This window comes from Dermacentor silvarum, chromosome 5 (genome assembly GCF_013339745.2).
Source record: "Dermacentor silvarum isolate Dsil-2018 chromosome 5, BIME_Dsil_1.4, whole genome shotgun sequence".
Lineage (NCBI taxonomy): Eukaryota > Metazoa > Arthropoda > Arachnida > Ixodida > Ixodidae > Dermacentor > Dermacentor silvarum.
In genome coordinates, this window is record NC_051158.1 from 186,611,025 (window position 1) to 186,625,388 (window position 14,364).

General features: G+C 51.1%; 1 protein-coding gene across 1 annotated transcript in view; it reads left to right on the top strand.

Annotated features, from left to right (window-relative positions):
- Positions 1 to 14,364, top strand: part of LOC119454643 (nuclear pore complex protein Nup155) — a 176,445-nt gene that overhangs the window by 79,265 nt on the left and 82,816 nt on the right. The window contains exon 5 of the mRNA XM_037716517.2: positions 979 to 2,135. Within this exon, the coding sequence (XP_037572445.2) occupies positions 979 to 2,135 (1,157 nt within the window). The remainder of the gene's footprint in view (positions 1 to 978; positions 2,136 to 14,364) is intronic.

Below are 14,364 nucleotides of genomic sequence, written 5' to 3' on the forward strand. Positions count from 1 at the left end.
ATGATCGTGGGGGTGTAAGTTTACCATATTTCTGCTCCAACTTGATGTTTATTTGGGCGCAATTGACCTTTTGAAATATTCGAAAAGTATTAGAAAAATATTTACCTTTACGAATAGTGAATATTCGATTCGTTATTAAAAAGTTTCGAATATTCGCACACCCCTAAAGAAAATGAAGTGAGGCGCTCCCTTGCATGGCATTGAGCACAAAGGTTTCTGCCGTGTGTGTAACATGTTGCATTGTGTGGGTCTCTACATTGAATAGTAGATACATTTCATTGGCGAATTAAATTAATAAAATGTTCACTATTCGATTATATTCGGTGATATTTGAGTATTTGCGCACCCTTATTTTTAAACATTCCATTTTTTGGTGTTGTCCGAGCTATAGGTTTAATAATCTGGTGTTCTTTCTGGACACGTGACACAAATATTCGCTGCAGAGGTGAACTGTAACAGCTCTTTTCCTTATACATGTCAGCAGCGGTCGTTGTGCATCTTCGGTCTTTGTAAAGGCAAAGCACAGGCTTCAAACTTGTGTAACATGGACAACTACTTAATGACAGGAATCCATCAGACACTCGACTTCAGTGATGAAGTTTACATTTGAGACTTCTGCAATCTCTGGAATGTGGACGGGTTATCATGGTGGCATTTTTATGAACTTTGTGGGCTTTCTTTTTCCTTTGGAAGAAAGAATCTCATAAGACCTAGCTTGCCTTAAGTGCTGTTATTGGTAATTTCTCAACATTCTTTACAACTTTGCATTGACACCTTGTTGGTTAAGTAAGTTAACGCTAAGTCTACTAAATAAATAGGGATGTGTGCTGAATGAAAATATAACCATGACTAGCATGAGCAACTGCCTTGAAACTTAATGCCATCATTATTCTATAATTCGTGGTGACATTTTGTTAAGAAACGGGGAGTTCCTCTGAGCACGAGAGACGAGCACTTAAAGGCACTTGAATGTGACAGGTGTGCGCCTGTACCTGACGACCATCTCGCATGGCGGACCAGAGGCTCGGCCTTCAACCCTGGCGCTGCTGCACGTTCGTCTGCCACCGGGCTTCACCTCGCATGCACCTCCGCAACGGGTACGTGCCGTGCGCACTGCGCTCTGCCACCGGGGAACTACCGTGCTGGTGGCTGCCCACACTGAGGACAAGGACGTCTTCTGGACCCTGGCTGCCGATGCCTACCCATTCCAGCCGTGCTTCATGGAGTCATCCACTTTTGGACCTGTGGATGCCGGTGTCTGCTGCCTGGCCAGTGTGAGTTCCCAACGTGCCCCGCAGCCGCAGTGCACCATCAGCATGGCCGGCGGCGTGGTCGTCCCCTCCGACCCTCCGGTGGTGGTCACACAGCACATGGAAGGACCTCACAAGTTTGTGCTGCTCTCGCGCACTAGCTGCAGTGTGTACGAGAAGCCTCGGCCCGTGGACACGTTGCGCGGCTTCCTACAAAACCCGGCCACATCCGAAGAAGCTGTCCGGGCCTTCTTCTTGCTGCACGGCGAGGTCCAGGCGAGTGCCATCTGCCTCATCCTCGCCTGCAACCCTGCAGACGTGCAGCTGGCTGAACGGGCCACCCAGGCGCTGTTGCGCTATGGCGGGGAAGCCAAGCTGGTGGAGCAGCAGCCGGCCTCGTCGTTCCTCGCTTCCCCAGTGTGGGCCAGCACCCCGCTCCATGGCGGCCAGGGACGGCCACTCAGCAGCTTCGGCTCGCCCCTAGGTGTGCAACCAACTCGGCCGCACGGGTGGAGACCAACGGGGCCGCCACTGTCGACGCCAATCGTGCCGCAACAGTCCACTGCCGAGGTGGTGTTCTCTGGCCGTCACGGTGGCTGCTACGTCTACTTTTCGCGCCTTGTGCGGCCACTGTGGACGCTCAACCTGGTGTCACCAGCGAAGGACTCTGGTGCAGGGAACCTGGCCGATGTGTTTGCCAGTAGCATTGCGGGGCAAGATGTGGAAAACTATCTGCAAGCTATCATTTCCTTCAAGCGCTTCCTCGCAAAGCTGGTGGGCTCATCCACCGAGAGCTCCTTTGCAGATGTGGGGGCCATCTCTCGGTCGCGGCTTGACACAGACACCTCGCTGCACCTCCGAGAGCAGATACCGAGGAAAGCGCAGGTGAGGGTCGCACAATTGAAAGCACACGGGCACTGCACGCGTTTGTTAAGGCCAAAGCCTGAGAGTCTGGCATTGTGGCACCAAAATTCATGGTGCCACACCAAAGGTCGTGCGTTGGCCCAACTTCAAAATTTTAAGTTGGACCAACCCCCTAATTTCAAGCTAGCCTACCCCAAATTTCAAGTTGGGGGCCACCCCCAAATTTCATTTGGCCCACCCCTACTATAGAGGCTTCCCTATGCATTTTCTGTATAGCCCTATGTATCTGTATTAGTATTGTCTCTGATAAATTTTTGTTGTTGCTTAAATTGTTCCTTTTCGCTTATAAAGCTACCTAGTCATCCGCATTTACACTATTACAGTGAAAGCTCGATGATACGATCACGGCTAATACGAATTTCCGGATGATACGAATTTTTCTGTGGTCCCAGCCGGGCCCCATTACTTTGCAACGGGCTAGAGAACGGTTGTTACAAATCGATTTTCAACCTGCGTCGGTTGATACGAAAAAATTGTCGCAGTTTCACCTGAAAGGCGAAGCATCAATTGCGATAGCAAATTTGAAGAGAGCTATACGGAGTAATGATAGCAGCTTTATCAGCTGTATAAACTTGGACATGCAGCAGCACCGGCAACACGCAGAACTGTTGTCGACGCCGTCGGGGTTTTGCCCGCGTTCGCTCAAAATGCGTGCGGCGTTGGTGACTGTTGCCGGAGCCTCCGATATAAATATAAGCACTTGGTGCCGCAGCTAAACGTCGCCTCCCTTCCCTCCCCCCCCCTCCCCCACGGCCTGTCGCGCGTCGGAAGAAGGCACGTTTGCTCTACATATATGGTGATTGTAGAGGAGGAAAGAGACGCCTACTTCTGCAGCCTTAAGGGAGCACAGCGCAGAACGCGCGTTTGTTCTCCGCCGTGCGTTCACTCCCCGTGAAAGCGCGCGTCCCTCGCGCCCTTTCACTCGCACATACAGCGTTTGGCGCGCGGCAACGATTTCATCTCCATTGACGTCATACGGAACCTCACGGCGACGACGACGACGACGGCAGAAATCTGCTTTTGAGTGTCCATATAATTGCTATCGCAATAATAAACGCCGCCCCACCGACGGCCGCGAAAGAGAACAGCGCGCAGTCACGCGCTTTCTCTCCTCTTTTGGTGCGGAGGCGCGGCGCCGGACAGCGCGGACTCCGCGACTGGGCGCGAAGAGTTTGAAGCGGCGGCGCTTTTGGTGCTTTTGTACTTTTCCTCCTTTTCTGCGAGCCGTCAGATGGAGTGGCTGCTGCGCTTCGGGCCGCGTTCTTCGTGTTTGCGCCATTTTGCCTAGTCGCAGCGAGCTATGTCTCGCAAGCGGAAAGCACTCTCCTTTAAAAAGAAATTAGACATTCTTCGAAAGGTCGATGAGGATCCCAAGAGGAAGCGGACGGAGTTGGCTAAGGAGCTAGGCCTCGCAACGTCAACACTGAGCACAATTGTTGCACAGCGAGACTATCATGAAAAAAGTGCTTTCGTTCAACGTCAACGCGAAGCAAGCAAATTCGAACACGCTTATTTCGAACATACCGCGCACCGACAATGCTCTTAGCAGCGCGCCAAATCATGCGGCGGCACCTCCGACCGGCATTGCTCCGACACCGCCATAGAGCAAAAGCTCAGGAGAGACCCCTCAATGCCGCGCGCGAAGGAACGGGGAAAAAAAAAAAGAACCCGCGGCGGAAATTTCCTTCTCTCTCAAATTGCAAGGTCGCCGTTTCTGCATCGCGCCAGAACAAGCGTGTACGTGCCGACTAGAGTGTTCTAGACAACCGTATTCTAGCACACACTAGTGCCGACGTCTCAGCCACGCGGATAAAATGGCAGTGAACCCTTCTCCTCTATTTTCTAGTCACATGTTGACCTTGCACGCTGCGGCAGCAGCGCTGAGGGAAGCATCGGGCGGAGGCACAGTCGGGCCAACGAAACTGCCACGCCCGCAAACGCTCGCTTCCCGATAACGGCAGAAAACGAAACTTCAGGGGGCGGCTAAAATAAGCTGGCGCCAGCACGGTGGCGGGCGCGCACGGAGATGTGCGCACGGAGTCGAAGGTGAGAGCCACGAGGGAGTTGAGAGGGAGGGCGATCAGAAGATAGACGCACAAAACTTCAAAATTCAATGCTTGGAAAACAGAATGCCAGAAATAGAGTCCAAGGTGCAGGAAATGGACATCAGGTCGTCGACCCACGTACGTCCCGTTTTCTTGCCGGATGGCGCGTCGGTACCTACGCCACCACCACTGCACGTCTCCGGACCTCCCTCCTTCGAGACCCTAGTAGCAACGCCGGAAGGCGCTCTATACAGCAAGGATGGGGCCACACACTCAATTTAGGATTTGGCAGTGGAACTGCAGGGGACTCCACCATAAAAGATGCACCCTGCAGCAGTTTGTTCGCACTCACAGAGAAAAGCCACATGTTATATTATTGCAAGAAACGATGACTGATCAGGTTTCACTCCAGGGATACAAAGCTCTTGCTCTACGTGGGGACGGCAGAGGAATCTGCACATTTGTCAGCAGCAAGTTCACTTTCGTCACACACGATCTAGGGGTCCGGCCTAGCAAGACGGAGACCTCCCTAGTAGAAGTCATCCCAAGTCAATCCAACAACTCCAGCATTTTTATACTTAACGTATACAGCAGCCCGAGCGATCACAGACAACGTTTCAAAATCATCATCACTAAGGCGACGAAACTCGCCGGAAACTCTCCACTGGTTGTGGCCGGCAATTCAACGCTCCCTTTCATGCTTGGAACTACCCGCACGACACGGTCAAGGGCAGAAGCCTGTGGCAGGAGGCGGGAGATGCGGGACTTTCTCTATTGACGGACCCAGCCTTTCCCACCAGACGCGGCACCTCCTCGACCCGGAACTCTGTCCCGGACCTCGCCTTTGTTAAAAACGCTGGCTCAGCTGTGTGGTCTAATCTGGTCATAGACCTCGGTAGCGATCATTACATCACGGCCACCAGCCAACAAGTGGAGCAGAAAAGAAAAAAGGCCTTCTCGGTCCCTGACTGGGACAAATTCCGTGAGGTTCGCAAGGCCCGCGCCGCACGTGGAGAAAAGCCCGAGAGCCTCGTCCAGTGGTCCGATATAATTCTGCAAGATGTCTGCTCCACCACCAAAACCATAGAGACGGATCTGCAGACAGACAAAATGGATAGCAGGCTAGCACACCTACTCGAGGCCAAGCAATCAATCCTCGAGAGGTGGAAAAGCCAACGCTTGAATCGCAAGCTCAGGAAAAAGATAGCCGAGATCAACAAACAGATCGACGAGCACTGCCAAGCCCTGTCTAGGCAGCAATGGGACGAAATTTGCAATTCAATCGACGGGCAGATGCGCACGGGAGGGAAGTGGAATCTTCTCAAACACTTGCTCGACGACTCCGGCACCAAATCAAACCAGAAAAATGTCCTCGCTAAAGCGCTCCACGAAGCCAAGAAGTCGTCTTCGGAAGAGGAAGTGCTGGTGATGCTAGCTAAGAAGTACCTTCCGCTCAAAACTGTGGCCGATGAGGCGACATACCCAGTATACAAAGGGAAGCCGAACTCCGCGCTGGACGAGCCTTTCCAAGTCAGTGAAATCCGCCGCGCCCTACACGACCTCAATGGTAGGTCGGCTCCCGGCCCGGATCACATTAACAACAAGGCTCTCAGAAACCTAGAGGACGAATTGGTTGAGTTTCTCACAGATGAGATAAATCGCATTTGAGGGGAGGGAATTGTACCGGAGCAATGGAAGGTGGCGAAGGTCATACTCATCCCAAAGCCCGGAAAACCGCCGAGCTTGGACAACCTCCGCCCCATCTCACTGACGTCATGTGTAGGGAAGGTGGCCGAACACGCCATCCATAACAGAATTGCTGAGTATGTCGAGACCAACGACCTTTTCCCTCACAACATGATAGGTTTCAGGCCAGGCCTCTCCACCCAGGATGCCATGAAGCTTATCAAGATCCAAATCCTGGAACGCTGCACTCGGGAACGAGAGCCATCCTTGGTTTGGACCTGGAGAAGGCCTTTGATAACATCCGTCACGAGTTCGTTCTCGACGCCATCTCCAAACTCGACCTGCGCTCGTCCTTCCATGCCTTCGTCAGGTCTTTCTTGAGCAAACGATGCGCCATCCTCAAGGCTGGAGATTTGGAATCGGATAAAATGGAGCTGAGTGGAAGAGGCACCCCCCAGGGGTCAGTCATCTCACCGCTCCTCTTCAACATCGCAATGGTCGACCTCTCGAGATACCTAGGCAAGATACAGGGCATCGGTCACACGATCTACGCGGACGACATCACTGTGGTGCGCGAGAGGCAGTGACGGAGAAGTCGAAGCCGCACTCCAGGAAGCTGTCGACACTACAGAGCGCTTTCTAACGTACACGGGACTCCGATGCTCCCCAAAGAAATCGGAACTTCTTCTCTACAGCCCAACTAGAAAGGGCCGCAAGCCACAGAACTGGAAACCCCCAACCGAAATCGACATTAATCTCTACATCAAGTGCGGAGATCCGATTCCCAAAGTCACGTCCATTAGAATCTTGGGAATGACACTCGAAGGGGCGGGCACAAATAGCATCACCATTCGCAAACTAGCAAAGAAGACGGATAGCGTCATCGGTCTAATCAAGCGGGTAGCTAACAGAAGGAGAGGCCTGGGTGAAGAGAATCTGATAAGGCTAGTCCATGCTTTCTTGTTATGCCATTTCACGTACGTAACGGCCATGCACGTCTGGAAGAGGGCCGAGCGAGACAAGCTAAATGCCATGATAAGGAGGGGGATCAAGAGCGCACTCGGACTACCAAAATACACACGCACCGACCGACTTCTGCAGTTGTGTATTCATAATACACTGGAAGAAATTGCAGAAGCACAAGAAAGGGCACAGATTCTCAGACTCTCCGGCACTACGGCGGGCAGACGAATCCTAACAGAGATGGGCGTCCCCCAGGCTAAGGTCGAAGACTCCTACCAGGGCCTTCCGAAAGAGCAGAAAGACCACATCATCATATCCCCGCCCCACGCAATATGCATCCCCAGCGCAACGTGGAAAGAAGGAAGGCCAGGGCCGTGGCGCTCCTACGCCGGGTGACAGAACTCCCTGGCGGCAGCTGCTTCGTCGACGCGGCCCAATATGGCAACAGCAAAAATTTCACAGTAGTGTCCATCAACCACAGGGGTTCGACCGTTAACGCAGCTTCGGTACGAAGCACGTCGTCATGTGCGGCCGAGCAAGTGGCTATTGCCTTGGCCCTCCTGGACGAGAAACATGCGAACATCTTCAGCGACTCCAGGGCAGCCATCCGCGCCTTCAGCGTTGGCGCCGTGTGTAAGGAAGCCTGTCGCATCCTCGACGGCAAAAGCATCGCCACCCACACGCTCACGTGGTTCCCCGCTCACATGGGATCCATCATGCGAGGCCCCACAAACCTCAACGAGCTGGCCCACTCCAAGGCGCGAGGTCTTGCTTTCCGCGACCATGTCTCGAGAACTACCCAGCCGGCCCGCAGTGGTGGAGAACAGAGATGAACCGACAACATATAACAAAATTACGCAGCACTTTTATCTCGGCGGGAGAGACTTTCTCCTTCCTCACAAGAAGTTAAATAGAGCGCAGGCATTGACCCTCAGATTATTGGAAACAGGCTCGTATCCCAGCCCGGCTTTATTACATAAGCTTTATCCCGACACTTATGCCAGTAGTTCTTGCAGGCACTGCAATGACTTCGCTAGCCTAGACCACATGCTCTGGCGTTGCCCCTCGTTGCGAGGCACGGAACAAATCAATGAGGACAAGTGGTTCTCCGCTATCAGGAGCCCCGATGCCGGGGCGCAACTATGGGCTGTCCAGAGGGCCCACGATGCGGCGGTCGGGCATGGCCTGACTGTCCCAACGTGGGAGCGGCCCGCTGCGCGCTTAGTCACGTACCTCAGGGCTTTTATTAAAGTTTTACATCCATCCATCCAACTGTTCACGCACGCAGCCACCTCCATATACCCACACACCACAACCTTCGCCGCTGACCGAAGAGTGGAGGCTGTTGCAACAGCAGCACCAAATTTGTCGCTGACGGTGGTAGTGCCGCATAATATAGCTCAGTTTTGCAAATGACCTGGTACGCTAAACGTCGGTACCAGCTACACGCACGGTGAAATGTAATCTTCGTGCTCACGGGGATCCCACATGCTCGCAATTTCCGAATGGTGTCGTTTACACGCCCTTGCACTTTGGAATCAAATTCAGGTGTCTGCCTCAAGCGAGACAGTTGTGTCCACGATAAGGAGTGTGAAAATTCAGCAAACAAACGAAAAGGAACATTGTGTTTTTGAGGTGACATGGAGCTTCCTCGTCGGTGGTTTTCTCGGCATCAGCGTCTCTTTTGCGCGCACCACTCTTACTATACGGTGCTTCGGTGGTGCATGGTGGGGGAATCTACGGAAAATAGCAACAGCGCGAGCTGACAGCCAACAGCACCATTTTTGTGGATCCTTTTGGTGATACGGTGACAACTGATGGATTGATGGGTGGAATGATTAATTTTTAGGCTTTCACTATAACGACCTTTCCTCTTCCACTTGAAGAGGTCTCTCCTCTTCAAAAATCTTCGTACTCTGTCTGCACTAGCATTGAAGTCCTTCTGAGGTATGCTTCGAGCACGTGCCAGGGCCTTAACGCCCAGCATGTTCGTAGGCAACGCATCTCCATTGTGCTTCACTTCCATTGCGTGGTAGAGGTGCTCTTCTTCCAGTGTGGGAAACGTGCATGTCTTGCCTTAGAAAGTGTGCTGTTTGCAGCTTGTGTTCCTCAATGCATTCTTTTCATTGCACCATCATGGAACGCACTTTTCGCCCACGTCGAATTTTCTGTGTGCTGTGTGGCCATGTTCAAGAACAAGCTCTACGACTTTCAATTTAAAGCTAGCCATGTAGCCCATTGTGCTAAAATACCATTCATCATCATCATCTGCCTATATTTATGTCCACTGCAGGACGAAGGCCTGTCCCCGCAAGCTCCAATTACCCCTGTTTTGTGCTAGCTGATTCCAACTTGCGCCTGCAAATTTCCTAACTTCATCACCCCACCTAGTTTTCTGCCGTCCTCGACTGCACTTCCCTTCTCTTGGTATCCATTCTGTAATTCTAATGATCCATCCTATGCATTATATGGCTGGCCCAGCTCCATTTCTTCCTCTTAATGTCAACTAAAATATTGGCTATCCCCATTCGTTCTCTGATCCAGACCGCTTTCTTCCGGTCTCTTAATGTTAGGCCTAACATTTCTCGTTCCATCGCTCTTTTTGTGGTCCTTAACTTGTTCTCGAGCTTCTTTGTTAACCTCCAAGTTTCTGCACTATATGTTAGCACCGGTAGCACCCAATTTTATTCTTCTGTAAATTTCGTTCTCATGATGAGGGTCCCCCGTGAGTAGGGTTGCCACCTTTCCCAGAACAAAAAAAAAGAAATGGCCCGTCAGGGGGCGGTGTTGAAAGACAAAAAACACTCCATGTCAAATTTTCGGCATGCAATGACATTTATTGCACCCTTCAACATCCACATAATGTCCACGTACATACAAACACAGAACTGAGTGAACCAACTAGTCTGCTCTAGTGCACAAATGCCATGAGTCTTACAATAGCAAGGTAGTGCATTGGGCGAGTTGGTGCATAGCTAAACAAATGAGTTGTGGCGCGAGGGAAGAAGAAGGAAAACCAAGGGGAGACAGGATAGGGCGCCAAACTTTCAACTAGTTTTATTTCCAGCACAGCACCCAAATATATAATTTTCCAAAAATGCGCACAAAGATAAGGGCGCAGCACGTGTCACAGGCTACCTCACTGCGCCATCTAAAAACAGACATTCACTTTTGTAGAGGGAAACAGAAGGCACGCTGACACAACCATCACCCTTCCTCCTTATGTGATACGCCTCGAGCAGTTCACGGCCTAACACTTCTCTGCTTCTTCCTATCACACGCGTGTCATCAAACCGCGGTGCACAGCCATGCGAGGCACATGGAGCGGCAGGTGTGGACCCACACCATTTTTAATCGATAACACATGCTCCCTTAGGCACACACAGCGGCCTGTTTGGCCTATGTACGACTTGCCACAGCTCAACGGAATTTCGTAAACGACGCCCACCATGCAACGCAGTACCGGATTACTGGCGTGCTTCTTTCCGCATGAAAGCTTGGCCTTTTGAGATGAAATGCGGGCGCAAAGCTTAGACAACTTGTTAGGGGCCGAGAAAACCACTGGAACGTCATGCCTGTTAGCAACTTTTTTCAAATTGTGGGCGATTTTGTGCATGTAAGGCAAGACCAGTGGTCTCTTCTTCTGCACGGCCTCAGGCTTTCTGCTGCACCCTTTCACTTTCTGGAGCAAAGATTCAGCCACAGTGAATTCTTGAGTAGCGAAAGTGGGATTAGTTACGCTTTTAGCATCGATGTTGAGGACTTATTTTACTCTGTCCCTCACAATGAACTTCTTCCCTGCGTCAGACATTGTATTGAGCATAATGGAAGCACTGGCTTCATGAATTCTTGTGGTTTATCGATTGATAATTTTTTGACGCTCCTTGAATTTTACCTATGTAGCACCTTTGCTTCTTTTACCGACGTGCTATATGTGCAGCGCGCGGGTATTTGCATTGGTTCGTGTGTAGCTCCTGTCCTATGTAACATTTTTCTCTCTTGTATTGACCAAGCACTTGCTAGCAAACTTGACTCAGACTTATGTCCTAGGGTGTTTAGATACGTGGATGACTTTCTTGTGCTTCTAAAGACACCTAATCCGTTGACTGTTGGTGACGATGTGAATCACGTATTATCTGCTTTCAGACAGCATGGAAAAGGCTTAAGGTTTACGCATGAGCTTCCACTTTACAATCGGTTGCAGTTTTTAGACATTAACCTGCTACTAAATACTACTCATACGTGTTGGAGGTACAGCCCCCGCGCCCGTAAGGACCTTCTGCCTTATGATTCCGCTCACTCAAAGACTGTGAAAAGAGCTATCGTGACACTGTGTCTTAGGTCTGCCTTAAAGAAGTCTTGCGAGCACACAATGGACGACAGTTTTCAGCTACAGGTTTCGAGGTTGGTTGCAGCCGGGTTTCCTTCGGTGGTCATAACCAGTGTGGCTGAATCTTTGCTCCGGAAAGTGAAAGGGTGCAGCAGACAGCCTGAGGCCGTGCAGAAGAAGAGACCACTGGTCTTGCCTTACATGCACAAAATCGCCCACAATTTGAAAAAAGTTGCTAACAGGCATGACGTTCCAGTGGTTTTCTCGGCCCCTAACAAGTTGTCTAAGCTTTGCGCCCGCATTTCATCTCAAAAGGCCAAGCTTTCATGCGGAAAGGAGCACGCCAGTAATCCGGTACTGCGTTGCATGGTGGGCGTCATTTACGAAATTCCGTTGAGCTGTGGCAAGTCGTACATAGGCCAAACAGGCCGCTGTTTGTCCCTAAGGGAGCATGTGTTATCGATTAAAAATGGTGTGGGTTCACACCTGCCGCTCCATTGTGCCTCGCATGGCTGTGCACCGCGGTTTGATGACACGCGCGTGATAGGAAGAAGCAGAGAAGTGTTAGCCCGTGAACTGGTCGAGGCGTATCACATAAGGAGGAAGGGTTGCATCAGCGTGCCTTCTGTTTTCCTCTACAAGAGTTCGTTTTCAGATAGCGCAGTGAGGTAGCCTGTGGCACGTGCTGCGCCATGTCTTTGTGCGCATTTTTTGGAAATATTTGGGTGATGTGCTGGAAATAAAACTAGTTGAAAGTTTGGCGCCCTATCCTGTCTCCCCTTGGTTTTCCTTCTTCTTCCCTCGCGCCACAACTCGTTTGTTGAGTCTTACAATGTTTGCACCTAAAGTTAAACGAGCGTTAAAGGGATACTGAACCAAATGTTTGCTGCCGAGGTTTTCAGCCAGACTAAAATATTGGGTGCTGAAATCCGTAGACACAACCTTCATTTCAGACAGAAACTAGTGGAAAATAATGAACTTAATTCGTTTTTCACAAACCACCACGCCTTGAACTAGCATGCCTTGAACTTCCTTGAATGGCCCTGGCGTGCCACGACGCCATCCGTCGCCGCGTCTCAACCCACTCAGCCCCCACTACGGTTCCTAAAACCACTGCAAACGGCACCTGCAGCAAACAATAATGCTCGCTGCAGGTGGATAATGCGGATGGGATAAAGCCCCTGAAGCAGTAACGTCTCAGTGCCTTTTTGGAAGGGGGAGAGCGGGATATCAAGAAGAGGTGGGAAAAGGAAAGTTGAACGACGATCAGTGCTGGAGTTTGCGTGAGTGTTTCCTGGAAGAGAAGCATTCAAGTTACGTTCCAAGATTTGAGGACTGGACATGTTTAAATAATAATATCTGGGGTTTAACATCTCAAAACCACGATATGATTATGAGGCACACCGTAGTGGAGGGTTCTGGAAATTGAGACCACAGGGGGTTCTTCAATAGTACACAGGCCTCAGCATTTTTGCCTCCATCAAAAATGCAGCCGCGGTCGAGGGGATTTGATCCCCCGACCTTCAGGTCAGCAGTCGAGCGCCGTAACCATTAGACCACTGTGGCGGGGCCTGGACACGTTTGGTGAATATTCAAGATTTTAAGTGTTCTTGAATAGTTTGTAATGCATGAGATTGCATTTGTAGCGCAATTTGTTGTTTGTTCCCGTCGTTGTAAACAGCAGGCAAGGTACTTATGAAAATTTATTGTCACCGCCCAACATTTGTCATCGTTATTAGTGGACTGACGCTTATAACCTCCCCCCCGAAAAAAAAAATTGTCGGGATACGATGAGCAAAAAAACCGCCCAACGACGGCCGGTCTTAGGTGTGGACCGGCAACCGGCCCGTTGTCTAAAAAACCGGCCCGGCTGGTTTAAACCCGGGCAGGTGGCAACCCTACCTGTGAGTAATTGACCTAGATAAACGTACTCCTTACAGGCTCTAGAGGCTGACTGCCGATATTGTCATTATCGGCATTATGACACTTTATCCAGCCAGTACAAACGACAACCCTGTGGCAACATGAAATGGTGTGGATGGAGGCGCAAGGGGCATTGATGGTGCAAGCAAAGTGCTGCAGGTGGCGGTGCCAGGTGCGCTGATGACATTCCGATCAAAAGCCATTATCGTTCTTTGGCGCCTTGTCAATCCGTGGCGAACCATTATAAATCGTGACCAGAGGACTCCGGCAGCGGCACGGACCGATGAAATGTACTCTGGCTGTACTCTGGCTGTGTGGGCGGTATCTAGAATGCGATCTGTGAAGCGGACAGAGTGTGCAGACTGCTGATAGCTCCACGTGCTGTGTTCTTGCCGCTTCGTTCGCGTTGAAGTGACAGGCAGCACAAAGGTAAAGTTGCCTGTCGCTGCGGGCTCTATCTTGAAAGTGATCGTCCTACAGATCAGACGGATGGACTGAGGGTCAGTTTTTATCTTTGGGTAAGCCTAGAAAGCCTTGCGCATTTGAAAAATCGTGGCGGAAATTTCACCCTCTCTCAAATGGCAAGGTCGCCATTTCTGCATAGCGCAGTAATGCCCTAGCCACACTAGTGGAAAAAACGCGTGCCGCGCCGCTGAAGGGATCGGTCTTGGGCCATTTTTTTGCGGCTCGCCACAGTGGCCAACGAGTGGAGGAGACCAATGAGAGCAGCCCCTTCAGTTACCTATGCATGGGAAACTAATTTCATGCAGACCTGCCTGACCGTACTCGCGTCTGGTTCAGGCGGACCGGTTGTTTCGGACTATCGTCTGCGCGTGTCAGCTCTTGCTTGCGCTTGTTTTGGTTGGCGGTGCTCGACCTCATTTGCGTTTGTTTTGATCGTCATGGTTTGCGATTGTCTCTTTGCAATGACGAGTCTAAACCGAGACGTCCCGATGGACAGGCTTTGGAGACAGTACGCCATATCCAATTCTGTACAAGGCGGACCCCGAATACAAGGATGCGAAGGCGACACCCAGTACCTCATTTTCCATAATTGTGTTTTGAATGCGGCGACGCCGCACTGGAAGGGAGCACATCAACATGATTATTATCAGTGGCAACGACTTCGTCATCGACGACCCGCCCCTCCTCGCAATTCCGCTCCCCTCGCCCTCTCAACTCCCTCACCTTCGACGGTTGCCGTGCATGCCTGCTTTCGATCAGGTGGCGACAGCTAAGCCCG